Here is a 26,508-nt window from a genome sequence, read left to right as displayed (position 1 = left end):
AGCGGCTCAGATCCCTCATTGCTATGGCTCCGGCAGAGGCCGGTGGCTACAGCTCCAATTAGACCTCTAGCCTGGGAACCTCCATATGCCATGGGAAGTGGCCGTAGAAAAAGGCAAAAATACAAAAAAAAAAGAAAGAAAGAAAGAAAGAAAAAATAGATTTTAAAACAAAGGCCATAAAGAAGGATAAAGAAAGACACTATTTAATGATAAAAGGATCAATTCAAGATGAGGCTATTGGAGTTCCCATCACAGCGCAGTGGTTAACGAATCCGACTAGGAACCATGAGGTTCCAGGTTTGATCCCTGCCCTTGCTCAGTGGGTTAACGATCCGGTGTTGCCGTGGGCTGGGGTGTAGGTCGCAGATGCGGCGGCTCGGATCCTGTGTTGCTGTGGCCCTGGTGTAGGCTGGCGGCTACAGCTCCGATTAGACCCCTAGCCTGGGAACCTCCATGTGCCATGGGAGCAGCCCAAGAAATGACAAAAAGACCAAAAAAAAAAAAAAAGAGGCTATTATACTCATCAACATATATGCCCCTAATGTAGGAGCACCCAAGTACAAAAAACAAATACAGACATAAAAGGAGAAACTGATGGGTATACAATAATAGTAGGAGACTTTAACACCACACATATCAATGGACAGATCTTCTAGAGAGATAATCAGTAAGGCATCAGAAATCCTAAATGACACAATAGAACATTTAGACTTAATTGGTATTTTCAGGACATTACATCCAAGAAAACCAGATTATATGTTCTTTTAAACTACATGTGGAATATTCTCAAAGATTGACTATATATTGGGACACAAAACAAGCCTCAACAAATTTAAGAATATAAAATTTTTTTCAAGCATCTTCTCTGACAAAAACAGCAAGAAACTTGAAATCAACCACAGGAAAAGAAATGAGAAAACACCAAGTACATGGAAAGTAAACAATATCCTACTAAAAAACCAATGGGTCAATGAGGAAATCAAAAAGTAAATTAAAAAATATCTTGAGGTAAATGAAAATGGAAACACAATCATATAAAATTTATGGGATGCTAGAAAAACAGTTCTAAGAGGGGAGATCTAGTGGTAGAGGCCTTCCTCAAAAAACAAGAAAAATCTCTAACTTAACCTACCACCTAAAAGAATTAGAAAAAAAAGAACAAACAAAAGCAAAAATCAGCAGAAGGAAGGAAATCATAAAGATCAGAGGGGAAGTAAATAAAATAGAGATTAAAAACAATAGAACAAATTAATAAAAAACTGAGAGCTGGTTCTTTGAAAAGGTAAATAAAATTAACAAACCTCTGGCCAGGCTCACCAAGAAGAAAAGAGAGATGACAAATAAAATAAGAAATGAAAAAGGAGACATCTCAACTAACACTGCAGAAATACAAGAGAAAGTTTTCTCAAGCAAGGGAGTGACATAATTTAAAAAACATATGAAGGAAATTAATATGATGATGGTATCCAGGGTGAATTTCAAAGAGAAGATTTAGGTTTGCTCAGTAGGGATGCAAGCCAATAAATGCACTAAGCCAAAATCATATTGGCAATGTTCTGTTCCTTAAACTGTATGAGGGGTACATGGGTATTTTATTATTTTCTATAACTTACATAATCATTATATATATTCCATTATGAAATATTAATTCCAGAAATAAAAATAATATACCATGCAAGGCCTATCATATACTTTTACCACTCATCATACAAGCTTTACTAACATGAGTTGAAAGAATTATTGGTATGGAATTTCCTTTCCTAAGCAGTTCATCTGGGGAGTTCCCGTCATGGCTCAGTGGTTAACGAATCCGACTAGGAACCATGAGGTTGCGGGTTCGATCCCTGGCCTTGCTCAGTGGGCTAAGGGTCCAGCGTTGCCATGAGCTGTGGTGTAAGTTGCAGATGCAACTTGGATCCCGAGTTGCTATGGCTCTGGCATAGGCCAGCGGCTAGCCTGGGAACCTCCATATGCCGTGGGAGCAGCCCTAGAAAAGACAAAAAAAAAAAAAAGGGAGTTCATCTGCATAAAATAAATTGATTTGGAATTTTTAAAGATGTCTCCTCCTAGCCCAATGGTTTTATTTATTATCAGAAAAACATTATTCATAGTTATACTCCATGTGGCAATGAGCTTAACTATTAATTTTAAAATGTTGGCAGATGATTTTAAGACCAATATTAGTTTTCATCAATAACTAAATGATATTTTTATAAACCAATAATAAATCCATACTCTCATATACTGGTATTATAAAACTTTTAAAATTATATTTTACTCCACAGGCTATATTATCACTGAAATACCATCGCTTTCACAGGATGCCATGACCACTCTGCAGCAAATAGAGTTAATTAATAATTTAAATCTGAAACCTGATATTATAATCAATATTAAGGTAAGAATATTAGTAGTCTTTCTAGTATAATTAATCTTTTTTTTTTTTTTTTGTCCTTTTAGGGCTGCACCCATGGCTTATGGAGGCTCCCAGGCTAGGAGTCGAATTGGAGCTGTAGCCACTGGCCGGTGCCACAGCCACAGCAAGGTGAGATCCAAGCCACGACTGTGACCTACACCACAAGTCAAGGCAACACCAGATCCTTAACCTACAGGCCAGGGATCAAACCTGCTTCCTCATGGTTACTAGTCAGGTTTGTTTCTGCTGATCCACTATGGGAACTCCAAACCATTCTTTTTGATAGTAGTTACATTCAAGGAATGTTTTCAATTTTTTTAAGGAGTTAGGGAAACCATAATGTAGGCATCAATTACAGAAGCAATTATATTTTCTCATACCTCTGGGCTTTTGCACTTGCAGCTCCATCCACAGGAAATACATCCTTGCCTCCCCACCAGGCTTAATCATAGTCATCCTTTGAAAGTCATTTCAGCATCATCTCTGCAGAACTCTCCCTGACAACCACTCCTGCCACACCAACACAAACATAAACAACTCTCATTCTTCCCCTCCCTCCCTCTTTGCCTCTCTCTCTCTCTCTTTATGCCCCACACCTGACTTACTCAGGTTAAAGTTAAAAGAAAGTTAAATACTTCTCTGATGACCATCCATGTTGCTCTTTTCTTACCTCACTATGTTGTACTGGTCCATTTTCCTTCTAGACTCTGCCTTACTTGGAGGCGGGAATCATGTCTTACTCCTATAAACATCAACTAGCAGGATAAATGGTACCTAATGGATACCTAGTAAATTTTCCAGTTAAATGAAGTGAAAGAATGAACAAATGATTTGGATGTACAAATGTTAAATAACATGGCCAGATTGGTTAGGAATCAATGCTGGATCCTGGTCTCAATTCTCTCCTTGTATCAACTGTAGAATGTGATAAATCACATTTAGGGCCCTCAATTTCCTCTTTACAAAGATGATACAGGAGTTCTCTTGTGGCTCAGTGGTTTAAGGGTCTGGTGTTTTCACTGCAGTGACTTGGATCACTGCTGTGGTGTGGGTTCTGCCCCTGGCCCAGGACTTTCTGCATGCCCAAGGTATGGCCAAAAAGATTATACAAAGATAGCTGCCTCATAGGGTTGTAATAAGAATGCAGTGAGGACCACTTGTTTATATAAAAATGAATGGTAAAGTTTTATAATAATACCCTGATTCCCCAAAGGGTTTGATAACTCAAAATAGGTGGTTCTCAGCTCACGTGCTAGGACCCCATGGTATGTTAGAAACAGCTGTGAGAGAGAGGCGGCATGCAGTGCTGGGTGTGGTGTCATCTGCAGCCCCAGCCACAGGTCAGGGTCAGAGGTCAATCAAAATCCCTGTGTGACCTTCAGAATGTCACCTGTATGAACGTGTGTAAAATGGAAAGAAAAAAAACTCAAACAATTAACTGAAACCAAATATAAAATTTAGGCCATGGAAAATAGAGATCAAATCAGAAATCAAGATCTGGTGGAATAGGGAATTTCTGTCATGACTCAGGAGAAATGAATCTGACTAGTATCCATGAGGAAGCAGGTTCAATCCCTGGCTTCACTCAGTGGGTTAACGATCAGGCACTGCCATGAGCTGTGGCGTAGGTTGCAGACGTGGCTCAGATCCTGCATTGCTGTGGTTGTGGTGTAGGCCAGTGGCTACAGCTCCCAAGTGACCCCAAGCCTGGGAACCTCCATATGCCAAAGGTGCAGCCCTAAAAAGAAGAAAAAAAAAACTGGTGAAATAAGAACACATATAGGCCAAAAGTCTCCAAATGTTCACTAAATTTGGGTTATAAATTTGGTTCTAAGTTTGATGGACCAAAGTAGAAGGGGAAATGTGACCAGATATATAAAATTCACAATGTCCATGAAAAGCCACTCCTCAGGAAAATATCTTACATGGGTCTCAACATAAGGATTGTTAATGTAGAGAATGAAGTCTTAACCCCACTGATACTATAAGTGGGTATGCATGCTTGTAATCAGAGGGCCTGATATGAGACAGAACTTCAGTACGGCACACACTTCTCTGATGGTTGGGCCTTATTTGGAGATAAAATTCTGGAATTTCTGGAACAGAATTCCTTAGCCAGGGATCCGTGAATACCTAAGCATGCATGAACCTCCTGAAATTATATGCAAATTTTATGATGTATATGGGCATTTTTCTGAAGCAAAAAGCCTATGGCTTTCATCATATTCAAATGGGGTCTGCATGCACCCCCCCCCAAAAAAAGAAAAAGTTAAGAGCTAGTGATCTATGATAGCATTGGTTCTGAGTTTGGCCCCAGAGTCAACTGCATTAGCAGCACTCAAGAAGCTTGTTAGAAATGCAGATTCTCAGGGCCCATCCCAGAACTACAGAAACCCTGGGGGCGGTGTCCAGTTGTCGTTGAAAAGACCTGCAGGTGCTGCTGATGCCTGCTGAAGTGTGAGGACACTGATCTGAGGCACAGAACTTCACAGTCATCCTCTTATCAATCACTTTCTCCAAGGGGATACAGGAGACAGCTGAAGGCAATAATCTTTGCCAAGGGCCCACAATGTCGGTATTCTGGGGTTGCCAAATAAGGGCAAATGTATGTTTCTTAAATTACCAGAATGGGTTGAGATCTTTTTTGTGAAAAATTGGAAAACCTAAATTAATGTCTTGCCTCAATAAACACCCATTCCATCTCCATATAGAAGGGGCTTGAAGAATTCAGAAAACGAGCAAGAAAAGCTTCAAAGTTTCTTGCTTCCTTTGTTTCTCAAAAGTGTGGCAAATTAGCGGCCTCAGAATCACTGAGGATACTTATTAAAATGTCTGAGCTTCACTCCAGACTAAAGAATCACAGGGGAAGCCGAAATCTTTATTTACAGTTCTCTGTATACAGTTACACCCTAATGTTTAAGAAGCACTGCTATAGAATGTCATCCAGAGTTTTTTTTTATCCTGAAAAATATTCAGAGAAGACTTACAGCTCAGAACCTTAGTTTACCATTAATAACGTGCCACAGAGTCTGGGCTATGAGTCAGAAAGCCTGGTTCCAAGTTGTAGTTTCCCCTCATGACACTGAGAGTGTAACCTGCCAGAGCAGTCCTTCTCCAATCTGCAAAATGGCTTTAACCATATATTGGATTACCTCTCTCACAGGGTTAATTTAAGAATGGAGTAAAATATTGCATAGGTGGAAGCACTTGAAACAAGAAAATCATCCTTTGGTTTTGACCTTTTTTTTTTTTATCATCTAAACTCAGTTTTCTCATTTACAAAATGAAAATGTCAGGCCAGACTAGATGACCTTTCAGGTCCCATTCATGATGCTATTTTATGAACTATTTCATTCATAGAGCTGTAAATGATAGTGACTACTATAAAAACCCGATATATTTTTTGTTGGAAGAATATAAATATTCCATTTCTGTCCATTCTCAGTCTTTTCAAACTCATCAGACAGAATTCTCCTGCGTACCTTTTCTGACTAAACTGATTTTCTGGTCTATTTCTCTAGCTTTTTCTCTTTTTTAATCTTTAAAGCTTCTGATATTTTCATATGTTACTTTTGATTAAAGAAAAGTGTTGTCATAGGATAAAAGTTGTGTCTTGTGCCTCTTGGCATGTGATGAAATCTGATTCAAAAAGCCATTTATACAGTATTGCACATGCTCAGGGTCTTGAGGAAATTGGAGCTTTATGTACTGCATGTATTGCATAGTGTGTGAATAGGAAGTAAAGCCATATTCAAAATGTTTAAATGATTGCTAATGTTGTTCCTTAGTGCCCTGACTATGATTTATGCCAAAGAATTTCTGGGCAACGGCAGCACAGTAGTACAGGATACATATACAGAAGAGATCAGTGGGATCCTGAAGTCATTGAGAATCGAAGGAAAAAGAGGAAAGAAGCCCAAAAGGAAGGAAAAGGAGAAGAGGAAGGCGAAGAGGAAGAAGAGCAAGAAGAAGAAGAGGTAATATCCCCATACCAGATACTACACTTTAAAAATGTGCTGTCATTAAATTAAATGATGGATAATAGAAAATAGCAGATACTAGAGAATATTACCTTTTCTTTACATTTTAATTTAGTCTGAAGGAAAGAGCAAAAATATTTCATGTTTTCAAGAACTATTAGATCACCATGTAGAGATCAAATTTAACCTTGTCAATATGGAAGTCCCTCCATATCCTGACATCTAATCGCCTTCATTTCACAGCAACAGAAAGTTACTGGTCACCTACCATGTATAAAGCACTGTGCAAACTAGAAGGAGAAATCCAAATAACAGAAGACAAGTGTCATATGGGCAGCAAGGCAGCCCATGCAGACTCTAGTTTATGAAGTTAACATAACTCTGATTCCAAACTTTGACAGAGTGCCCATGAAAATAAATCTATAGCCCAATTTTACGTTCACATGTCATTACAACAATCCTAAAGTCAACAGCAGTAAGCATAATGCAGTAGGGCCTCAAAAGAATCTTCTACCATGACCTAATGAGGAAATTTTATATTAAGAAATCTGCTAACAGGTGATGGGCTGGCTTTTGCTCACTGGGGTGGGACAGGTGACAGTTTGCCAGTCCTTACCCTACTGAAATATACCTGTGATTTCTGTTATAAATGTAGTTACTTATAATGTTTAATAATTTTAAATAATTTCTATAACTTATTCTAAATACTGTTTCTATTAGGGCCTACACTATGTGAAGTCCAATGTTAATTTATAGATGACAAATAAATTTGTCTAGTTGCAAATTGCAAATTATTTTTCATGTAGAAAAGATAGTCCCCAAAGGCTACAGTTTTATCACCCTGTATGATATTAAATAGGATATCAAACTTTGCATTTTCATTTCAGTGATTATATATATTTCAGCTGTGTCATCCTGCTAGTTCCCTCACTAATGGGTTAAATACATTTCTTACATTCATTCTTTCATTTAAGAGTAGGTTTTTTTTTTTTTTTTTTGATCTTGCCTGCAGCATGTGGAAACTCACAGGCCAGGGAGTGAACCTGTGCCACAGCACTGACTCACACCACAGCAGTGATCATGCCAATTCTTTAACCCCTGAGGCACCAGGGAACTCCTAAGAATAGATCTTAAAAGTTCTCATCACAAGAAAAAAATATTGTAACTATGTGTGATGACAGAGGTTAACTAGATTTACTGTGATCATTTCACAATATGTACTAGTTGACCTTTGAACAACTCCAGGGTTGAGGTACCGACCCTCCATGTAGTTGAAAATGCGAATTAACTTTCCAGTCAGCTCTGAGTATCCCAACCACAGATTGTGTAGTACTATAGAATTACTATTGAAAAATATCCTCCTATGAGTGGACCCCCACAGTTCAAACTCAGTTGCTCAAAGATCAACTGTATTGAATCATCATATTGGACACCTGAAACTAGTGTAAAGCTGCATGTCAACTACACCTCAATTTTAAAAACCTGTAAGTATAAGAAAGCCCATTTAAAAACATAAAATAATCTTCCCTGTGCAAATAAGGCATTAGATAACAGCCATCATGTATGCCAGATTTTTTTAAAAAGTAAACCTTATAACAAAATAGGAATAAAAATGTCATTTTAGCATAAATAAAGCATACCATCATAAATCAAAAATGGTGAGATAGAGGGGTCTCAACTCCATTGTAGAGGCCATAGTTATGTCAAATTGTGACATCCACCAGACGTTAACCAGGAAGAGTGAAGACCAGGGTATGCTAGGACTACACCATCCAATATGGTAGCCCCTATATCTATTTATATTTAAACTAATTAAAACTATATAAAATTTAAAATCAGAGTTCCCGTCGTGGCTCAGTGGTTAATGAATCCAACTAGGAACCATGAGGTTGCAGGTTCGATCCCTGGCCTCACTCAGTGGGTTAAGGATCCAGCGTTGCCGTGAGCTGTGGCGTAGGTCGCAGATGCGGTTCAGATCTGGCATTGCTGTGGCTGTGACGTAGGCCGGCAGCTACAGCTCCAATTAGACCCCTAGCCTGGGAACCTCCATATGCCACAGGTGTGGCCCTAAAAAAAAAAAGACAAAAAGACAAAGAAAATAAAAAATTTAAAAAATTAAATTTAAAACTGAGTTCCTCAATAGCACAAGCCACACTTTGTTGCTCAGGGACCAAATATTGTCATGTCTTCTGAACGGAAGACCCAAACACAGAACATTTCCATTTCTGCAGAAAGTTCCACTGGACAGCTGGGGAGTGCATGTCCTTCTTCAAAGGACAGTTGCCTCTGTTCCAGCCCAGTCGACTATTGCCATGTGAGGATGCCAGCCTATTTTTGCCAGGTAGTCTTATTTTTCCATAGAAGCTAAAATCAGTGTTTTAAAATAAAAGAAGGTGGCAACAAATCCAAAATTTTTAAAACACAATGAAGGCCAATGTTGTGGGAAAGGTAATCAAATGATGTCTTCAGACTAGATTCAGCCCAGGAGCCGGGTTTGCTGTGACCCCTACCTAGTGGCACAGCCATGCTCACAAGTCAGAGCCATGCTGCCCCCTTAGGCTGATGGCCAATAATTGTGTGAAAATGTTCACTTACATACACACAAGGGGGAACGATCTCCCTGAACTGAGGAAATAGCTTTGCTAATGTTCTCTTGGCTCCCACTTTCCTCAATATTCCCCTTCCCATTCCCTTCCATTTTTTTTTTTTAAATGACCATCTGTGACTTTCTATTACCTGTTGATGAAAATCCAAATGCTCCCACACAGTTTACAAGGCCATGGACCCAGCCTCTCTGGTCTCCTGGCATTGTCCCTTCCGCCAGTCTTCACCGGTGCTGACACCAGTGGCACCTCCAGCCTGGGCACTTCCTGTTTCCTCCTCCTTCTCTGTACCACACTCTCCTCCAGATCTCCATGCGCCTGCTCCTTGTTGTCACTGCCCCACCAGGGATTACGTCCCTAGAGACCATCCAGCAAGCGACGCTCTAACCCATCTAACCCAGAAATATACTCCCATTGTAGGTAGTTTTAAATGGGTTCATAGCTACCTCTTTTCCCAAGTAAAAAGAAACAGATGAAAGTCATTTTTTAAAAATGTATGTATAAGTATATATTTATATGTGTACATATATACATATATAGGTATGTATATATATACATAGATATTTTTTTACAGAATGTGGCATATGGAAGTTCCCAGGCTAAGGGTCAAATTAGAGCTGCAGGTATAGGCCTCTGCCAAAGCCATGGCCACACTGGATCCAAGCTGCATTGGCAACCAACACCCCAGCTTGTGGCAATGCTGGATTCTTAACCCACTGAGCCAGGCTAGGTATCTAACCCACATTGTCATGTACACTCTGTTGGGTTCTTAACCTGCTGAGCTACAATGGGAACTCCAGAAAGTCATTTTTAAGAACATATTTTATTTAATCCAATATACCCCAAATACTATTTCAACATAGAATCAACATGAAAACTCTAAGGGCTGTACACTCCTTTTTCATGCACAGTTTTTGAAATCTGGTGTGCCTTCGACTGCGCACACAGTGATTTGCACTTGCCGCATTTCAGGTGCTCAAGAGGCATGTGTGGCTAGTAGCTACCACGCTGGACTGCACAAGCCTAACTTTCTCACCCTGCTTTATTTCCTTCAAAGCACTCATCATCACTTTCTGAAATTTTCTGTTTACTTGCTTATTACCTGTCTGCCCCCGTGAATGTCAGCTCTGTGCAGTAGGCACTATATTCCAGTGCTCAGCATACAGTGGGTGTTTCATAAGAAGTTGTGTACTGACTGAACATGGGCGTGCTACCAAAGCCCTCTGCTAGAGAGAGAAGAATGTTAGCACCTTTTGGAAAAGACACTGTGGATTAAGCCACGTTGAAATGTATAATCTTTGGTTCAGCAATTTTGCTTTTAGGAACTATTCTAAGGGAAAACATTAGGGATATGATTTATCTACAAAGCTATTTAGTGAAACATTATTTAGAATTATGAAAAATCTGAAACATTCTTTCTGTTCAACTATAGAATAATGATTAAACAATCACATATTTAGGGATATCAATGTATTATTTGACCATGAAAATAGTATTTCAGACATTTCAAATAGATTATAAAATGGCTTATGTTAATTGATAATATGATTTTATATAAAATATGGATGTCTGTGCATTGATTAAAAACTAGAAATAATAACTAAGATAATAAATATGCTGATAATATTAGAATAATAAATATGATACTGAATGCCTCCCAGGCCTTGGGCTGAGAACTTTTACACATACTATTCCTTCTGCCTTGATGTGTTCTTTCTCCAGAAATCTCTGTGTCTCCACTCAAATGTCACTTCTTCAGAGAACCCTTTTGACCACCTTCTCCCATCACTCTGCACTGTTCTCCCCTCCATCATCCTTCTGCCTTGCTCTTCCCACCTCCGAACCTGTGATGGATTCATCTGTCTGCTTGCTTATGCTCTGTCCTCCTCAACTGGGATGTGTGCTCTGTGAGCCCCAGGACCTTAGTTCTGTTCTCTGTCATATCTCAAGCTCCTAGCACAGTGTCCCGCACTGAGTAGGCATGTAATAAATCATTACTAAATGAATGAATGGACCAATGAATGACTGAACTACAAGCTCAGGTATTCAGAGAAAATCTAATATATTTTGACCCTAAAAATCTGATGTTCCTCCCCTACTCTTCCCGACTTATTGGGGAGTGGAAAGAAATTAATACGTAAAGTCAATTTAAAGTTACATTCTGATAAAGGCCCCTCAGGGGTGTTCAATCTCTCTAAAATAAAAATCCTGTTTCTAATCTTCCCTTCTCCCTGCTTCTCATCCCCAAATGGCATCTATAGGGAGTGAGAGAGGAATATGACTTGTAAATGAAGTATTAACCATTAACATATTTACCATCTCTTCTTTGCCATTTAGGCATTTCTTGCTGAAATGCAGGCGGTGGCTGAAATTCTTCAAAATATAGTTCAGAGGCCTGAGGACTATTTGGAAAATATCGAAAACATGGTTAAACTGTATAAGGACATAATGCTTCATCCTTTAGAAGTAAGAAAAAGCTATACTGCTGGAAATGAGAATGTTGATATTTGTGTTTTATCCTTGGTTGAAGAGCCTTCACAGTTCTTCACTTCATGTATTATCTGCCTGATTCTCCTCCTCTCAAGCTATCATAACAAGGCTTGCATCCCATGTTTCACAAAACAATACTATTTTACTCTTAAAAAGCAGCATTGTTGCTGAAAGTGATAATAGAATAGCATTTTTCAAAAGTCAGTAGGGGAATTTATTTATGGTTGGAGGTTAGAAATCCCAGGTTAAGAGACTATTTTGTAAAAAGCATTTTCAATCTATAACTTATGAGTTAATCAAAACAAATGTACACTTAAGGTCCATTTCTTTTTCTTTTTTTTTTTTTTGGCTTTTTGGCTTTTTGGCTTTTTGCCATTTCTTGGGCCGCTCCCGCGGCATATGGAGGTTCCCAGGCTAGGAGTCGAATCAGAGCTGGAGCTGCCGGCCTATGCCAGAGCCACAGCAACGCAGGATCCGAGCCGCATCTGCAACCTACACTACAGCTCACGGCAATGCTGGATCCTTAACCCACTGAGCAAGGCCAGGGATCGAACCTGCAACCGCATGGTTCCTGGTTGGATTCGTTAACCACTGAGCCATGATGGGAACTCCTCCATTTTTTTTTCTAAAAAGAATTATTCATTCAGTTAAACTGCAAGCTAAAGAAGAGCTATCCCATTTTGTGCAGCAAAGGAAACCATAAAAAAAACAAAAACAAAAACCTGAAAAGACAACCTATGGGAGAAAACAGTTGCAAATGATGCAAGCAACAAGGGTTTAAACTCCAAAATATACAAACAACTCATAAAACTCAAAAAAACCAAACAACCCAATCAAAAAAATAGGCAAATGACCTAAATAGACATTTCTCCAAAGAAGACATATGGATGGCCAATAGGCACATGAAAATGCTCGGCATCACTGATTATTAGAGAAATTCAAATCAAAACTTCAATGAAGTACCACCTCACACTGATCAGAATGGCCATCATTAAGAAGTCCACAAAGGATGTGGAGAAAAAGGAACCCTCCTACACTGCCAGTAGGAATGTAAATTGGTACAACCACTATGGAAGACAATATGAAGGTTCCTCAGAAAACTAAATATAGAACTACCATACGACCCAGCAATTCCACTCCTGGGCATATGCCCAGACAAAACTTTCATTCAAAAAGATACATGCACCCATATGTTCATTGCAGCACTATTCACAATAGCCAAGACATGGAATCAACCTAAATGTCCATCAACAGATGAATGGGTTAAGAAGATGTGCTATAATATACACGATGGAATATTATTCAGCCATAAAAAAGAACAAAATAATGCCATTTGCAGCAACATGGATGCAACTAGAGATTCTCATACTAAGTGAAGTCAGTCAGAGAAAGACAAATACAATATGATATCATTTACATGTGGAATCCAAAATATAGCACAGATGAACTTATCTACAGAACAGAAACAGTCTCACAGACATGGAGAACAGACTTGTGATTACCAAGGGGGAGGGAAGAAATGGGATGAACTGGGATTTTGGGGTTAGTAGATGCAAATGATTACATTTAGAATGAATAAGCAATGAGGTCCTGCTGTATAGCACAGGGAACTATATCCAATCATTTGTGACAGAACATGATAGAAAATAATATGAGAAAAAGAATATGTGTGTATATATATGCATGTATACATAATATGTATATGACTGGGTCACTTTGCTGTACAGCAGAAAATGACAGAACATTGTGAATCAACTATAATATAAAAATTAAAAAAAAAAAAGAAGAGCAAAAGGCAAAAAAAAAACGGAGTTCCCGTCGTGGTGCAGTGGTTGACGAATCCGACTAGGAACCATGAGGTTGGGGGTTTGGTCCCTGCCCTTGCTCAGTGGGTTGACGATCCGGCGTTGCTGTGGGTTGTGGTATAGGTTGCAGACGCGGCTCGGATCCCGCGTTGCTGTGGCTCTGGCGTAGGCTGGTGGCTACAGCTCCGATTCGACCCCTAGCCTGGGAACCTCCATATGCCATGGGAGCGGCCCAAAGAAATAGCAAAAAGACAAAAAAAAAAATTTAAAAAGAAAGAAAGAAAGAAAGAAAGAAGAGCTATCCCAGACTGACTTCTCCATTTATCCCATTCAAAGTTGATTATATGTAAACAAAAGGCCATTATATATTGTAATAGGAAAGTTTTCATTAAAATAATTAGCATTTTAAAAGCATCATTACTAAAATTATGATTATTGAAAAGCATATTTTTATTGTTAAAAATCTAGGGCAGACTGCCCAATTTGTGTTAGAGATTTATTCAACAAACATTTATCGTCTGGTATTTGGCCAGATACCATGCTATGCAACAGAACTACAAAAAAAAAGACAAAAAACAGTCCTCAAGTTGCCTTTTCCCATCTGATAGGGAAACTAAAATAATTTGGCTCATGCTGTTTTATAATGATTTTATCTCTTTAGAGACAAATGAGTGGATCATTTTCATTCCCATTTCATTTCATTCTCCCCCAAAATAAGAATCAAATTGTTTTCTTTTTTAAGTATAATTGATTTACAATATTGTGTTAATTTCAGGTGCATAGCATAGTGATTCAGTATTATTGTCTCCTTATGTATGACTTTGATTCCTCCCTTATTCCTTCTCTATCCTTGGCCTTTAAATATAGCTTCTTAAGGTAACTGACATGTCTATCTATAACGTTCTTTCTCCTTCAACAAAAATATTCTGAATAGTCCTTAAGTAGCTGGCATTGGGTATGAAATAAAGCATAATTAAAATCAGATTCAGTAAATCAAAAACTACATTCATGGGCAGGGGGTCAGGAGTGGGAAGCAGAGAAGTCTCTTCAAGGATAGGGATCAGGTTTTACTTCCCAGCATCTGCAGTGCCCAGAGTCTGGCGAGTGGTAAATGCTTAACAGACGTTCAACTGAACAAGTGATAAGATCCCAAACGGAAAAGAATGACAGTTTCAATTTCATTACATGTAAAACCTCTGGAAACAATTTAAAATTTAAAAAAAACCTCACTCAAATTAAAAGACTGGAAAAACATCCACAGCAAGTGTGGTTAAAGATTTAAAGCTTTGATATAATCAAAGGTCATAGAAATGATTTTTCTAAAACCTGTAAAGTTTCACCCTCCTGAGGATAAATGGGCAACAAATATGGGCAGACAATTCATAAAAATGAAAGACAAAGAGAGTAACAAGCCTGTAGAAAAATGTTCTGTTTCGCTGATAATAAAGAAATGCTAACCTAAATAAATAGCTCCATAATCAAATTGTAGCAAATGAACAGGGACTGGAAATTCCTAATTCTAGCAAGTATATGTGATAAAGCAACCATTCTCATACCCTGCTGAAAGGAATATAAATTAAATATGGTGGTCTTTAGATAGCTCATCTGAAAAAAAAAGCCAGAAGTGGAAAAATTCTAAGTCCTGCAGCAAAGCATAGATACAAATTGATTGTCCTAGTGCCAGCAGAGCAAGAATTTCAAAGCCAAGAACCTAGACTTTCGCCCTTAGGTGATGATTGCTGGGTAATATATAGCTTGGCTGGTATCTAATTCCAGAATACTCCACGTGTGGAGGGAGGTGGGACAGAGTCTTAAAAAGCAGGAGCCTGCAATTCTAGTCTCTGATCTGGCTGAGATGTCAATTTACTCAGGGGGCCACGATCACCAAAATTCAGTTTTCTTCCAAAAGACATGAGGAAAGCAAGTGGGAACAAAGTAATCTGCATTACTTTCTGGCTTATTTCCTGCTTCAGGAGTAATCCAAGGCCAAGTGCTTATTCTCTTTTTTCTTCCAATGCCAGCTTAACCCCTGGTCTGACCAGGTGTATGTATGTATCTTTAGCCTTAGGAGTGTTCATATCTTTAGGCTTAGTAAGTCTACTCTTAAGAATCTATGTATAATTGAATCACTTTGTTGTATAGCAGAAATTATCACAACATTGTAAATTAACTATACCTAAATAAAACTTTTCAAAAAATGAAAAGAAAAAAAAAAGAATCTAGCTTGGAGTTCTCTTGTGGTTCAGTGGTTTAAGGATCTGGTGTTATCACTACAGTGGCTCAGGTCGCTGCTTTGGTGTGGGTTCAATCCCTGGCCTGGGAACTTATACATGTCATGGGTGTGGTCAAAAAAAAAAAAAAAAGGATCTTGCTTAAGGAAGATAACTAAAATGCAAGAAAACATAATGTACTTCCTTATTCAGGACATGGGTATTTATGGTTAAACAAATAATGCACCTTCTGTCTAGAAGAAAAGAATCACTTAGAACCTAACCTGGCACAACATTAGGAAAGACAAAATGCACTGGACAATTAAGGAGATGATTTTGTTTAGATTACTGCAACAGGGAGAATGTTCATTAATGACAACTTTCTCGACAAAAAGGAAGGGGGGCTGGGGTATCATGGAGGCGGATAGACAAGGGAGCCATCCTCAGGTCTTATGGAAATCATGAAAAAGGATGGAGATGGATCTTATCTGAGTCCTTGAGGAAGGGTGGAGGTGGGTCTTATCTCTCCACCATCCCTATTTTCTGGGAACACATGGCTCAGATAAAGTTCAACATTGCTAGTGTCCAAAAATAAAATCCAGTGGATTTTAGGTTTTAATGGGTAAAAAAAAAGTGGCAGAAAACTTACAAGAATATTAATAAAAACTTGAGATAGAGAAAATCTAATTTAAGCAAAAAAGGAAATCCAGAAACAATGAGAACAGATTTCTTCATAAAAATATTTTATTTTGCAAAAGATACCGTAAACAAAGTCAAAAAATAAATCATAGAAAGGTAAAATATCTGCAAACCATATGGCAGATAAGGGTTAAAGACTTGCTGTGAATGTTAAGGTAAAAAAAAAAGTCTCGGAGTTTCCGTTGTGGCTCAGTGGTTAACGAATCCAACGAGGAACCATGAGGTTGCAGGTTCGATCCCTGGCCTCGCCCAGTGGGTTAAGGATCTGGCATTGCTGTGAGCTGTGGTGTAGGTCGCAGACACGGCTCGGATCCCGTGTTGCTATGGCTGTGGCGTAGGCCAGCAGCTGTAGCTCCAATTGGACCCCAATTGGAACTACCCTGGGAACCTCCACATGCCACAGGAGTGGGCCATAGGAGAGGCAAAAAGACAAAAAAAAAAAAAAAGAATATGGTTAGGCAGTTAACAGAGAGAGATCTCTGGATGCTGAATATCAACCACAGCCAGAGGAATAAACAGTGAAAACAAACCAGTCCTATTCTTCAACTAGCCATTAAGTAGAAATTATTCTATGAATATGCATAGAGAGATGCCCCAGAACACCTCTACTAGGAAAGATTCTAAGACTTCATGTAGAGAAAAAACGAAAAACAAAAAAACAGAAGGAGTAAAATTCATGGTAAGAAGACTAGTTTAGGCTTTTATAAAAGCTCTCCTGAGCACTGAAAATCACATCCGTTACGTTAAGTATAAAGCAAATAACTTAACTTTAAAAATTTCTCCATGGTATATTAAGATTCTGATCTTTTGCCAATGATTCTGAATGATAAGGCTTCTTTTTGATTACCTGCAGGAAGTAATGGCTGAACATGATTCCCAGTATCTCATTGAGCTAGATGGGAACCAGCCTCCGGAGGAACTTTTCATGGTAAGTGCAATGCTCAGTAAGAATATGCCACAGTTTGGAAAATCGAAAAAGTACTGACTGGAATATACTTATTTTAATAAATATCTGAAATAGATTTATATTTTTAATACCTTTTTTTTTTTTTTTTTTGCTTTTTAGGGCCACACTCACTGGCATATGGAGGTTCCCAGGCTAGGGGTTGAATTGGAGCTGTAGCTGCCAGCCTACACCACAGCCATAGCAACGCAGGATCCAAGCCACATCTGTGACCTACACCACAGTTCATGGCAATGCTGGATCCTTAACCCACTGAGCAAGGCCAGGGATCGAACCCACAACCTCATGGTTCCTAGTCGGATTCGTTCCTGCTGCACAGGAACTCCAATACCATTTATTTTTGAAAAATTCATTTTGACACTTAAAATTCTGAGGTGGTATTTATTCATTTGTCCATATTTAAGTCAAAACTACATTTGAATTTAAAAATCTCCTGTGTGGGAGTTCCCACTGTGGCTCAGTGGGTTAATAACCCAATATAGTCCCTGTGAGGCTGCAGGTATGATCCCTGGTCTTGCTCAGAGGGTTAAGGATCCAGCATTGCCATGATGCTGTGATGTAAGTTGCAAATGAGGCTTGAATCCAGTGTTGCCATGGCTGTGGCTATGGTGTAGCTCTGCAGCTGCAGCTCTGATTCAACCCCTAGCCTGGGAACTTCCATATGCTGCTGGTGCAGCCATAAAAAGAAACATAAAAAATAAAATAAAATCTCTTGTGTGATAAAAAGTGCCTCAAAGAAAAGCAAAAACAGGAGCTCCCAGAGTTTTCTTGTGGCACAGTGGGTTAGGGATCTGGCATTGTCACTGCAGCAGTTCGGGTAGCTGCTATAGCACAGATTCAATCCCTGGCCCTGGAACTTCTGCACACTGCAAGCATGGCCAAAAAAAAGGAAAAGCAGATAGCTGCTGGTAGACACATGATATGATGCTTACTTAACATAAGTCATAGGGAAATGCAACCCAAAACCATAATGAGATATCGCTTCACATCCACTAAGATGCTTGAAATTAAAAACAAAAACCAGGCAATAAACAACAAGTGTTGGCGAGGATGTGGAAAAATTGGAACACTCATACATTGCTGGTAGGATGTAAAATGGTCTGGCCACTTTGGAAACTGTTTGGCAGTTCCTCAAAAGGTTGAACATGGAGTGACCACATGACTCAGCAATTCAACTCCTGGGTATATACCCAAAAGAACTGAAAATAGGTGTTCAAATGAAAATTTGTAGGTGAATATTCATAGCAGCACTATTTACAATAGCCAAAAGGTACAAACAATTCAAACGTCCATCAACTGATGAATGGATAAATAAAATGTGGTATATTCATACAATGGAATATTTTTCAGCAACGAAAAGGAATGAAGTATTGACACATACTACAAACATGGATGAATCTTTTTTTTTTTTGTCTTTTTGTCTTTTTGCTATTTCTTTGGGCCGCTCCCGTGGCATATGGAGGTTCCCAGGCTAGGGGTCGAATTGGAGCTGTAGCCACCGGCCTATGCCAGAGCCACAGCAACGCGGGATCCGAGCCGCATCTGCAACCTACACCACAGCTCACAGCAACGCCGGATCGTCAACCCACTGAGCAAGCACAGGGACCGAACCCGCAACCTCATGGTTCCTAGTCGGATTTGTTAACTACTGCGCCACAACAGGAACTCCTGGATGAATCTTAAACACAGGCTAAGTGAAAGAAGAGTGACAAAGCTCATGTATCATATGATTCCATTTATAAAAAATGTCCAAGATAGGCAAATTTATAAAGATAAGAACTAGATTAGTGGTCACTTAGTAGCAGGGGTTGGAGGGGGTGTTTTACCACAATGGGAGATCCCAGAGTAAATGTGGAGTGACATAAATGGATAAATGGTATCCTTCTGGAGTGATGAAAATGTTCTAAGATTAATTGCGGTGATGGTTGCACAACTCTGCGTGTAATTAAAAACCATGTAATTGTACACTTTAAAAAGGCAAATTAGGAGTTCCTGCTATGACACAGTGGGTTAAGGATCTGGCATTGCCATAGCTGTGGCATCATAGGTCACATGATTTGATCATGTGGCTCAGATTTGATCTGTGGCCTGGAAACTTCCATATGCCACGGGTGAAACTGAAAAAGAAAAAAAAAAAAGGATGAATTATATGGTATATGAATTTTATCTCAATAAAGCTGTTTTTTAAAAAAGAATATGTGAATATTTGAAAATACAATGTTATTTCCCCTATTAAAAAAACAAATGACAATGAGGGGAAATAGCTTCCATACTTAGTATAAACTTAGTTGAATACGTTTCATTATTTAAATATTTTTAAAATTCCGATATTTCAATAGGAAAAAAAGCAAATATCTCAGTAGGAAAAACAGGAAAAGGGTATGCATAGGTAATTTAGAAATATCCAACAATTTTTTAAATTTCTATAATTTACTAATCAAAGAAATTCAAACAGCATAAAAAATAAAGCTGCATATTCTTAGCAGGTTTACCACATTTATCTAATACCCAGGATTGTGGGGAGGGTTTGGGAAATGTTCTTATACCCTTTCAGGAGAAGCATACAAAGGTGCAATTTTCCTGGAAAATGATAGGGCATATATATATTATAAAGATTTTTTTTTAAAATGTCTATAGTCTCTCCAAAGAGCTCCAACTTCCATAATTTATTCTCAGGAAATACATGGAGATATAGAGGAACTTTTTTTCCCAAGATGTTTATAATCAGAAAAAAAGCAAAAATGTTTTGGGAAGGGTTTTTTTTTTGTAATATGTGAATTTGAAAAATTAATGCATGATTTTTGGCTAAAATGTGATAGCGATTCTTCTGTTTATGGTACCGATATTAAATGCATCATTTAAATATATTGCATGTGATAACTTCCCATTTAGAATGTAAGGAAAAGGAGGCATGCGAGTTTTTTTTTCCCAGAAATGAAAATCTCTTATTTTTTTAAATTGAGGTATAACTGACATACAACATTCTGTTAGTTTCAGGTATGCACCATAACGATGCGATATTTGTATATACTGTGAAATGCTCACCACAATAAGTCTAGTTAACATCTATCACCATACACAGAGAACTTTTTGCTGGTGATGAGAACTTTTCAGATGTACTCTCTTACCTTTCAAACAGGCAATATGGTACTATCAGCGGTAATTACCAGGCTGTCCTACATCCCTGTGCCTTATTTATTTTATACCTGAGAGTTTATGTCTTTTGACTTCCTTCAACCATTTTGCCCACCTTCCCCCTTCTGGCAGCCACCATTCTGCTTTCTGTACCTATAACCTTGTTTGGGGGGACGAAATACCTTCATTCTGATTTTGAAAGCTATAACACCCTCATTGCTCTAAAATAACCAGAAAATACAAAAGTGCCAAAGAACAAAAATAATACAAAATTATTTGCAGGAGTTCCCATCGTGGCGCAGTGGTTAACGAACCCGACTAGGAACCATGAGGTTGCGGGTTTGATTCCTCGCCTTGCTCAGTGGGTTAAGGATCCGGCATTGCCGTGAGCTGTGGTGTAGGTTGCAGATGCGGCTCGGATCCTGCGTTGCTGTGGCTGTGGCGTAGGCCAGCAGCTACGGCTCCTATTGGACCCCTAGCCTCGGAACCTCCATATGCCGTGGGATCGGCCCAAGAAATGGCAAAAAGACAAAAAAAAAAAAAAAGATTTGCATTATAAAAATTATAAAATGCAAAAAATATACAGTACAATAGAAAACAATACAGAAATAAATTACCAATTTCTTAGACACCTAAGAGGTGTGTGGCATTATGTTAGGTTCTAGGGATACAGATGGGAAGGGGTCAGATAAGCCCCTCCCCTTGCACAGTATCCAATATATGGGGAAATAATTTTTAAAGGGCAGTGTTATAATTTAAGAAGTACAAGGTATTGTAGAAGCTCATGGCAGAAGAGAAGGACCTCATCTGCTGAGAAAAGCCAGGTATTTGAAATTATTTCTAAACTGAAACCCTAAGAATGAGGGCTAGGACAGGTACAGAGGTGGGACACTGTTCCAGGCTGAGGGACGAGTCTGTGTGAAGCCCCAGAGGCAAGAAAGAGCATAGTGAGTTCTAGGAACTGAATGCATGCCTGGAACACAGAGGAGCTTTTAGGGGGATGGAGGAGGAGGGGTGGAAAAGTTTCAAAACCTTAGGAATAAGCAGGGGTTGCATCAAAAAAGATCTTGTTAGCCATGTGGAAGAGTTTAGACCTCATCATGAGAGAGTGGGCAGCCAGTGAAAGGTTTTAAGCCAGAGAGTGAAAACGCTCCTATTTCTACTTAAGAAAGATCACTCAGACTGCAGTGCAAAGGGAAAACTGAGGAGAAGCAGACCAGGGGGAGAAAGACTAGTTCTGACCTTTGCAGCAGATCAGGTAAGAGATGGTGGCCGAACCTAGGGCAGACTGTGGGAATGGACAGAAGACAGATCGGGAAGCTATTTAAGAAGTTTCCACAACAGGACCAGTGAGTGACTTAATATAGGGGTACAGAGAGAAAGAGAGAAGTCAGAGGCAATGCCCTGACCTTCAGTTTGATGTGGTTTATGGCCACGTGGTAACAATGCTGCCAAATTAGGGAAAGAAGCTCATCACATAGAATATGCTCTTGCCAAGATCATCCGTGATCTCCTGACCAAAGACAATGGTCACTATTCAGTCTTTGTCTAATTCATCTGGAAGCAATATCTGACCCAGCTCATCACTTCTTCCTTCCTGCTCCTTCCTTCCATTGTTTTCTGGGACCCCACACTGCTACAGCCCATTCTACGTGTCTAACATCCGGAGTGGGAGGAGAATGCTTCTCTGCCTGCCCTCGTTTCTTAGGAGACTTCATCCGGCTCACAGTTTTAAATACCTTCTAAATGCTGGCAACTCTTAAATTCATATTACTATCCCAGATCTTTCCCCTGAATTTTACTCTTGTATAATCAACTGCTACTAAATATATCCAACTGGATGGACAACAGTCATCTCATATTTAAATGTGCATGATAAAACTCCTGATCCACCATCAGCACCACCCTACCCCAAAGACACTCCTCCCACAGTGTTCCTCTCTCAGTAAATGTCATACCCATCCTTCCAGCTGCCCTTCTCTTTTTCTCACATGCCACATCCAATCCATCAGCATACACAATAGGCTGCTTCTTCAAAATATATTCAGGGAGTTCCCATCGTGGCTCAGCAGTAACAAACTCAACCACTATCCATGAGGACATGGGTCAAACCCTGGCCCTGCTCAGTGGCTTAAGGATCTGGTGTTGTCATCAGCTGTGGTGTAGGTTGCAGATGCAGCTCAGATCTCGCATTGCTGTGGCTATGGCGTAGGCTGGCAGCCGCAGCTCCAATTTGACCCCTAGCCTGGGAACTTCCACATGCCATGGGTATGGCCCTAAAAATCCATATAAAGATATACATACATATATATATATATATATATATATATATATGTATATATCTCCAAAATTTGACCACTTTTTACAAACTAGGACACACTTTCCTCTAGGTAAAGGACAGAAATTCCAAGGTACAGCCAGCACTGGCATTCTCGCACTTCTCCCCACATTCCATCGGCCAGAACAAGTTACATGGAGAAGCTCAATACCAATGAGATAAGATTCCCACATAAACTAGGGGATTAACAAGGGGAAGGAGGAAAGGATGAATTGTGAACAAATAACACAACCTACCACAGGTTGCAATACACCATCAGGACTTTGTCTACCTTGTCATCTCTTATCTCAGATTCTATGTTTCATATTCTTCTGCATAGTGTATATATTAGTTTCTTAGCACTGCTATAACAAAGTACCACAAACTAAGTAGCTTTGAAATGACAGAAGTTTGTTCTCTTACAGTTTTGGAAGCTACAAGTCTGATATCAAGGTGCTGGTGGAGCCTTACTCCCTCTAAAGCCTCTCAAGATGGATCCATCCTTGCCTCTTCCAACTTCTGGTAGCACCAGGCATCTCTTGGCCTGTGGAGACATTACTCCAATATCTGCCTCTGTCATTAAATGGTTGTCTTCCCTCTGCCTGAAGACATCTCATACAGTTAGATCTCTAAGGGAATGAATATTTGGAGGCCAAAGTCAGACTCCTATGGATTGAATTGTGTCTGCCTCAAAAGATATGTTGAGGAGCTAACCTTCAATACCTATAAATATGACCTTATTTAGAAGTGGGATCTTTTCAGATGTAATCAAGTTAAGATGAGGCCATAGTGAATTAGGATGGGCCCTAACCCAATAAGGTTAGGGCCCATCCTTATAAGAGATGAGACTCATCAACTCAGGGAGAAAATGGCTACGTCGCACCAGAGGCAGAGATTGGAGTGGTGCATCTACAAACCAAGGAACAACAAAGATTGCCAGCAAGCTACCAGAAGCTCGGAAGAACAAGGAAATATTGTGCTCACAAGCTCATGACTTTTTCAGAATATTTGTGATGTTCAAATGCCAGTGTATTAAAAGACTTGTTCTTTAAATTTAGGCAGTTATGGATCGACTTAAATATCTGAACCTAAAAAGAGCAGCTATTTTAACGAAACTTCAGAGTGCAGAGGAAGAAATTAGTGACACAATGGAAAATGTAAGTTATTTTTAACTGTTTGAAAGTCTACCCTTTCACTATATGTTGGGACCTTAATTTATATCCTTTTAAGGCTTAAAAGGGTCTCAGGATACCTTTTCTAAAAGCGGATTTAACTTTTAGGAAGCCGTAATATTGGCACACTATTCTGTAGACACAATACAACAAAAGTTTCTGAAGTAAATCAGAACAATCAACTACAGAAATAAGAAATAAAGAAGCCCAAAGTCAGTTTAAAATTTTTGCAGCACCAAAAAAAGCAAAGACAAAAAAGCCCTCAACTCAGGAGTTCCCTGGTAGCATAGCAGGTTAAGGACCCAAGTTGTCATTGCTGCAGCTCTGGTCCCAGGTGGTGGCGCTGGTTTGGCCCCAGGCCTGGGAACTTCTGCATGCTCCCCTGTGACCACAAAAAACAAAACAAAACAAAACAAAAACCACTAACTCATTCAACCTAAATTTTAAATAACTACTGTGTTCCTGGCTCTGATGTATTGTGAATGTGATGGTGAACAAATCATAACTGCCAATGGCCAAAAGGGCCAAAAGGACTTTAACTGGAGTATTTGATCTATTCTGGGAAGTGAAGTTTCACCTGTATAAACCAGAAATTAAAAAAAAAAAAAAAAACTTTCATGGGTGAGCATAGCTGGAATATGTACACGAACATGTGCTGAAGAGGAGGAAAGGTGGGCCTGATTGCACACAGAAGTTGAGTACTGAACCTCTTCTTCTAGGTCACAACTGAAGGAAAAATTCAAAGTACCCAAAATACCTGAGGTTTTTTCAGACCCTTATTTCCCCCGGGGGTCTTGGCATTGGGAGGAGCCGGGTGGTGGTGCTGCTGCTGCTACTGCTTGTGCTGCTGTTACTTGTGTTGCTGCTGCTGCAGCTCCCATTGCTGCTAAGGTCTCAGAGGCGGCCACATCGGAAAGTTCTCGCGAGAGATCTAGCCCGAGGCTCCCTGAGAGCACGAGCCCGGGGGGTGGGGAGGACCGGGGAGTTCCGCGTGGAGAAGCTGAATCAGCTGTGAGGGGAGGGACCAGCAGTTCAATCTTTTCCTGTGAAATTGTCCAAGCTCCATGTTAATCTGAAGATACCAGTGTCGAATTCAAGTGGAAGAAACTGAAGAAAATGAAGACCGAGAGAAAGACGCAAAACTTAACCTCAGTCTCACTGTCATCCTGGCCAGGTGTGGTCTAGATGGGGGAAAGGACTTGACTTTCTCAGTCAAGGACCCGCACGGAGTCCTGCAGCCTGGAGGACGGCCTGCTGGAGAAGCTGAGTGCCAAGGCAAAGACCTCTGGGAAGTTCAACAAGGTTGAGCTAGACAAGCGGTGGCGGGACTTTCAGCATCACAGGGAGAACATCCTTCTGGAGACCCTGGGCAGGCCTGAAGAAATTCCCGAAAATGTCAGTCCCAGCGGCAGGACCCGCCTCACACGCTGCAGGGCTGAGTCGCAGAGCTGAAGGACAGGCTGCAGGACATCAGCCAGGGCTTTCTTTGCCCATGGAAAGCCAGCCACCAGGGCTACAGCGCAGAAGTTCAAGGAGCCCCCGGGTGATGAATCTGTGGGTCCTGGTCAGGTCAGCCAGCTTCACAGAGAGGGCGCTGGAATCCTTTTCGGAAAAGCTTAAGCACTTTGAAGCCAAAATCGAAAAGCATAACCATTCTCAGAAGCAGCTGGAAATTTCTCATCACAAGCTGAAACAAATGGGTCAGGCAGAACAGAGAGAGAGATGCATTGAGGAGACCAAGGGGCTGGGCTACAAGGTAAAGAAGCATTTACAGGATCCGCCATAATGAGCTCTGAGGGCCTAGGGAGCCTGGGAGGAGGTGTCAGCAGTCTGGGATTCCTAAAATGGGCCAGAGTGCAGGGTGGCTTGTAAGGTGTGATAGATACTGGCCATGAGGGCCCTTGCCAAGAAAAGGAGCTGCGTGAACCCACCCCCCTGACCCTAACTGGCAGGCCCCCTTGCCCTCAACGCAGGCTGGCTGTCACTTCTGTGGATAACCCCAATTTGCAGCTCACTGTTGAGTGGCAGTCCCCTGTGCTGCACGGTCGCAGTTTGCACTGATATCTTATAACTCTGTGACTGGAAATGCTGTGTACAGAAGTCCTTAAAATATATTACAGTATTAAAAACAAAAAGAACAAAAACTTGGGTTAATTATCAGCTAGAACGGTTGTCCTTAGAAATTACTAAGTGCAAAAAGCATAGGCCTAAGGTTATAGTTCATAAGCACTATGACTAAGGAGGCCTGACCTCTTTTTCAGAAAAAGAGCAGAAGTTGTGACTGTGTGCACTGGAGTCATTATTCATATCCTTCAGGCAGTATTTCTCCCGAGCAATCCAGACCATCACTAAAAGAATCACCTGGAAAGCTTACTACACATGTACCGTTTCCCTAGGCGCATATCCCAGACTGATTGTAAGGACTCTAAATAGATATTTGTATATCAGTATTCATAGGAGCTTTATTCACAATAGGCAGGAAGTGGAAACAATTCAAATGTCCATCAACACATGAATGAATAAAACAAAGTGTGGTACATACTTACAATGGAATATTATTCAGACCTAAAAAGGAATGGGACTCTGATACGTACTGAAACATGGATGAACCTTGAAAACACACTAAGTGAAACAAATGCAAAAGGACAGATACTATATGATTCCACTTAAATTAGGTATCAGAATAGGCAGGTGAATAGGGACAGAAAATAGGACAG

General features: G+C 39.9%; 1 protein-coding gene across 1 annotated transcript in view; it reads left to right on the top strand.

The window, feature by feature from the left end:
* The window catches only part of AK9 (adenylate kinase 9), a 130,710-nt gene that overhangs the window by 12,337 nt on the left and 91,865 nt on the right, over positions 1-26,508 (top strand). Inside the window, exons 5-9 of the mRNA XM_047769141.1 lie at positions 2,286-2,398; positions 6,205-6,393; positions 11,337-11,465; positions 17,057-17,131; positions 23,678-23,776. Of these exons, the coding sequence (XP_047625097.1) occupies positions 2,286-2,398; positions 6,205-6,393; positions 11,337-11,465; positions 17,057-17,131; positions 23,678-23,776 (605 nt within the window). The remainder of the gene's footprint in view (positions 1-2,285; positions 2,399-6,204; positions 6,394-11,336; positions 11,466-17,056; positions 17,132-23,677; positions 23,777-26,508) is intronic.

The sequence above is a fragment of the Phacochoerus africanus genome, chromosome 2 (genome assembly GCF_016906955.1).
Source record: "Phacochoerus africanus isolate WHEZ1 chromosome 2, ROS_Pafr_v1, whole genome shotgun sequence".
In the NCBI taxonomy this organism is placed as follows: Eukaryota; Metazoa; Chordata; class Mammalia; order Artiodactyla; family Suidae; genus Phacochoerus; species Phacochoerus africanus.
The sequence above is the reverse complement of the archived record's forward strand: the minus strand, read 5'-3'. Positions and strand labels throughout refer to the sequence as shown.